Source organism: Antrostomus carolinensis, unplaced genomic scaffold (assembly GCF_000700745.2).
Source record: "Antrostomus carolinensis isolate BGI_N321 unplaced genomic scaffold, ASM70074v2 scaffold22580, whole genome shotgun sequence".
In the NCBI taxonomy this organism is placed as follows: Eukaryota; Metazoa; Chordata; class Aves; order Caprimulgiformes; family Caprimulgidae; genus Antrostomus; species Antrostomus carolinensis.
Window position 1 is genome coordinate 8,804 of NW_010289488.1, and position 4,691 is coordinate 13,494.

General features: G+C 54.5%; 1 protein-coding gene across 1 annotated transcript in view; it reads right to left on the reverse strand.

Annotated features, from left to right (window-relative positions):
* The window catches only part of WASHC1 (WASH complex subunit 1), a 26,022-nt gene that overhangs the window by 2,193 nt on the left and 19,138 nt on the right, over nucleotides 1-4,691 (reverse strand). Inside the window, 4 exon segments of the mRNA XM_010170669.1 lie at nucleotides 37-201; nucleotides 628-832; nucleotides 1,938-2,073; nucleotides 2,944-3,080. Of these exon segments, the coding sequence (XP_010168971.1) occupies nucleotides 37-201; nucleotides 628-832; nucleotides 1,938-2,073; nucleotides 2,944-3,080 (643 nt within the window).

A 4,691-nucleotide genomic window follows, 5' to 3' on the forward strand; every position in this document is an offset into this window, starting at 1 on the left:
TCGGCTGGGGAAGCTGTGAAGATGCCCAGCCCTTACCTGCGGGCACAGCGTTGGTGGTCTCCTCGCTCGCTGTCCGGGTGGGCTCAGAGGGGGCTGTGGGCTGGGGCAGGGGAGGTGGAGGAGGCACAGAAGTTGGCATAACAGGAGGCGGCGGGGGAGGTGGTGGTGGAGGCGGCGGCAATAACTCAGCATCCTGAAGGTCTGAGAAACAAAAGAAGTTACATCTAAAGAGTCCCAGAGGACACCACGCTGAGAGCTTCAGCTCAGAGCTTTGCACACTTCAGCAGCACCAGATCAGTCCTCAGCACAGCACTCCCACCTTGTGCAGCATCTCCTAAGGGTTTGAGATGCCCCTACTCTGCCCTCCCCAGCTCACCCAAGGGCATCCCACCAGGCTGCTGCAAGGCCAGTCCCTGCTCACTGCACTCCCTGAGCGGAGGTGAGGGACCCAGAGTCTGGCCAGAACTTGAGCAGGTTGCAGTTTTGACTCAGGCCCCAGCAAAAGCTAGAAATGTCTCCAACATCCATCTTGAAATCTCCACCAAGGGAGTTTCTGCCTCGTCTCCACCTTCTAGCAATCCCTGCCTTCCTCCTTCACAGGCTCCTGGGAGCAGGGACTGGAAATACCTGGTTGCAAAGGCTCCACTGACTCGGTGTTGAAGGTGGGCAGCTCTGGAATAGCACTGCTAGGGGCAGAGGGTGCGATGCCAGGGCCCAGATCAGCGCTGTACATGAGATCTGCAGCAATGCCAGGCAGGTCCGGCAGGTAGGACGGCACGTCGATCTCGGGGACCTGGCCCAGATCTGGTACATAGAAGTAATTTTCAGCTACCTAAAAAACCCAGAAGAAAAAGATAAGGCAGTGACTATGCACGTGCTTTTCCTTGCAGCAAGAAGGGGAAGTGCAGGGAACAGCCTGGGTGTGCTGGGTACAGCGGCGCTCATCAGCTACCCCCACAATTCACAAAGTCCCAGCATGGCCTGGATTGGAAAAGCCCTTTCAGATCATGGAGTCCAACCATGAACCCAACACTGACAAGTCCCCGACTAACCCATGTCCCTCAGCACTGTGTCTACACCACTCTGAAATCCCTCCAGGGATGGGGACTCCACCACTGCCCTGGGCAACCCCTTCCAATGCCTCAGAACCCTTGCAGCAAAGAAATTCTTCCTCACATCCCATCTCAACTGCCCTGGCCACAACTGGAGCCCATTTCCTCTTGTCCTGTCCCTTGTTCCTTGGTTGAACAGACCCACCCCCACCTCTCTCCACCCTCCTTGCAGGGACTTGCACAGAGCCACAAGGTCTCCCCTCAGCCTCATTTCCCCAGCCCCCAACCACACATTCAACCACACACCAGCAAAGCTCCAGGTAAGGCCACTATGATGCATCAGGTACACGATCAGGCCTGTGTTGGGCCAGCTGGGTTGCTGCGCTGTCTGCCCCACGTCCACACCAAGCACAAACCCTCCGCTCAGGCTGGCTGGCCCTTCTGTCTGCATCACCAGGTGCCCCTTCCCAAGGGATTAGACCTCCTCCCAAGCATCTTCTAGCAGTGGCACCTCATCCTCAGACCTCACATGAGGCTCAGGAGTTAGCATAAGGGGGATGATCAAGTGATGGAGCCTCCAAATTCCTCTAGAACCCTGAGATGAATCGAAATCATGTTCCTCTTCCCACACCACTCAGCAAAGGCTTGAGCAGAGAGAAACACCTGCCAAGTCTGAAGGCTTTGTCTCGCTCATCGAGCCCACACCAAGACTTCAAGCACAGATAAGGACAAGGTCCTTCTGACAAGTGAGATACTCTGCAGCCCCACGAGGGGCCATTCTCCTACCTGTTCTCCACTTGGCAGAAGCCCTCTCATCTCAGAGAGCTGAGCACAACCATAATCCTCTGAAGGGGAAGCAGCTGCATCCCCACAGCTGCATCTCACCTGTCGGTCCAGCTGTCCCCTTTTGGTGATGGAGAGAGGAGCATCAAAGAGCTTCTCTTCTGTCTCTGTTTCCAGAGCCACATGGGTCTTGGTCACTGCTCCAGCCAGAGGATCCAAGAAAACATACTTCTTGTACCTAAGGGTAGAGGACAAATATTTCAGTGATGCCACCTTGAGAGCCAAGGCCACAAGAAACAGCGTACCCAAGAAGGCCTTGGAGGTGGAGATCTCCTGACTCACAAAGGTGGAACACGTTGGGCCTTCCAGTTTCCTTCTTTCAGCCCCGTTTTCCTGCCTCACCCTTCCGCAGCCCAGAGGTGATCAGCTCCTCGCCCCACTGCACTGCCATCATTATCAAGCTCTCCCCTTCCCACCACCTGGCCTGAAACCATCTGACAGCCTCCAGCAGGACACCAGTCTCCTGGTGACTCATCACTCAAGGTCCAGGAGTAAAGACAAAGCAGGAAAATTATGGCTCAGGAGAAGAAAGAGGAGGTCCAGCAGCTGAAAGCTCAAGAAGGGTTTAAAGCTCTTCAATATGAGCAGAAGGAGGAACCATGAGGCAAAAAGCCCAACAGGAAAGGGACATGCAGTGAGGGAGACAGTGGTGACATTAAAGCAACGAGAGGAGTGAGGAATCGCCAGGAGAAGGAGCAGTACCTTGGCTGGCACATGGGGCAGGAGTGACAGCACCTCTCAAGGCTGGAGAGAAATTACAAGGGGATGACAGAAAAAAATAAGCCAGTGAAGTGCAAAACTGGGTTGAAAGCAGGTCAGCAGAAGATCAGGGGCAGACAAAACAACTCCTTCCACCCAAGGGGAAGAGTGGGAAAGAAAGGGGTTGCTAGCTGGAAGCCAACAGAGAGGTACCAAACCCTGTCCTATCAGGAGCTTGGTATGGAAGACCCCCAGGAAAGCAAGGAGTTAATGGTGCCCTGGGGAAGGGAAAGCTCCTCGGAGGACAAGCAGGGACTTGGGAGCAGCATGATGCTGCTCCAGCTCTCACAAGTTCTCGGTGGTATTGAAGAGCAGCAGGGAGCTGAGGGAGCTGATGTTCCTGGGGAGGCTGCCAAGGCCTTCTTCTGCATCATCCTCCTGGTGAATTTTGGTGCTCAAGCACACAGGGAAGTACTTGAGCTTCTCCTGCAAGAAGACAGATAACAGGTGGTCAGATGCTCAAACCAAAGCTGCTGAGACAGCTCTCCCCAGCCACCACAACCCAGGCCACTGGATCCACTGCATGGTCTGGGAAGCCTCCTGCTCCCTCTCCACCTCCCTTTGAGCAAGGAAGCACATGGACAACATTGTGACCCCACGCTGATGACAAATCTCAGCAGATCAGACTGATGGCACGTGCCTTTGGTGCTGTGGATGTGTCACACTGAACGGGTGTTGAGGTGGCAAGGATCCACCAGTATAAAACAACCACTCAGGCTCTACGGCCAGAGGCAGGGATCAAGCACCACGGTCTAAAAGGCATTTGTTGCAGCATCTCCAACTAACAGACATCTTCATGCAGGCAGAGTCACAGAATCAGTGGCTGGAAAATGCCTTTAAGATCATTGAGTCCAACCATAAACCCAACACTGCCAATTCCACCTCTAACCCACGTCCCTCAGCACCTCGTCTGCCCGTCTGTTAAATCCCACCAGGGAAGGTGACTCCACCACCTCCCTGGGCAGCCTGTTCCAGTGCCTGACAGCCCTTTGGGAGAAGAAGTTTTTCCTCAGATCCAACCTAAACCTCCCCTGGTGCAACTTGAGGCCATTTTCCTCTCATTCTATCACTAGTTACTTGGGAGAAGAGACTGACCCCCAACTTTCTCCACCCTCCTTGCAGGGACTTGGACAGAGCCAGAAGGTCTCCCCTCAGCCTCCTTTTCTCCAGGCTCCACAACCCCAGTTCCCTCAGCTGCTCCCCATAAAACTCCCCCCAAACATCTCCATCACCTCCCCTCTGCTGCCTTCAGTTGATGTTTTAAGAGATGTGATCCCACTGGTGGGGTACATGGGGAAGGCAAAGAAAAGAGGTGAGGAGAAACCAGAGTGTCTGTCTGCACGAGGCAGGGGACCAGGCAGCAGGGAGTGCGCAGGGTGGAACGTGTGCCAGATGGTTTCAAAGAGCCCGAGGGATCTGCTGGAGTTTTCAACTCTAATGAACTGAAATCTCCTCTCTCTCTCTCTCTCTCGGTTCTAAAACTTCACGTGCAATAACCAGAGCTCCCTTTAGAAAAGGACTTATTCCATCTGAACTGCTTGACTTTTACAGAGCAGAGGCGTTGCCGTCCCAGATCAGAGCGGTGTTTCAGCCGGCGTGACGGCACCCGCGGCCACGTGCTCGGGAGGGAGAAGCCCAGTGCCCACAGCAAACTTTGCTGTAGAGGTTCCTGAACCCACAGACAGCCCAGGGCTGGTTCCCTGAACCCAACCTCCATCCCAGACTGTTCCTCACCACCCTTCCTCAGCCCCTTCACAACTCCTGTGCTTTCTGCACAAACTAGGACAAGCAGCAGCTCGGCAGCTGCGAGGTGGGAAGTGCTGATACCAGGAGAAACCAGCCTGTCCCATTCAATCACTGGCCAAGCTCTTGTGATTTCCTTCTGTCACCAGAAGATGACTGCTTCAAATACCGTAGGTAGCATCCTCCTGCCTCACCACTCCCAGCAGCCCTGCTCTGTCCCATTCTCCCAGTCCTTCTTCCCATTCTGTCCTTGCATGAGGGAAATGGAGACCACCGTGGGTTCCGTATCTCAGT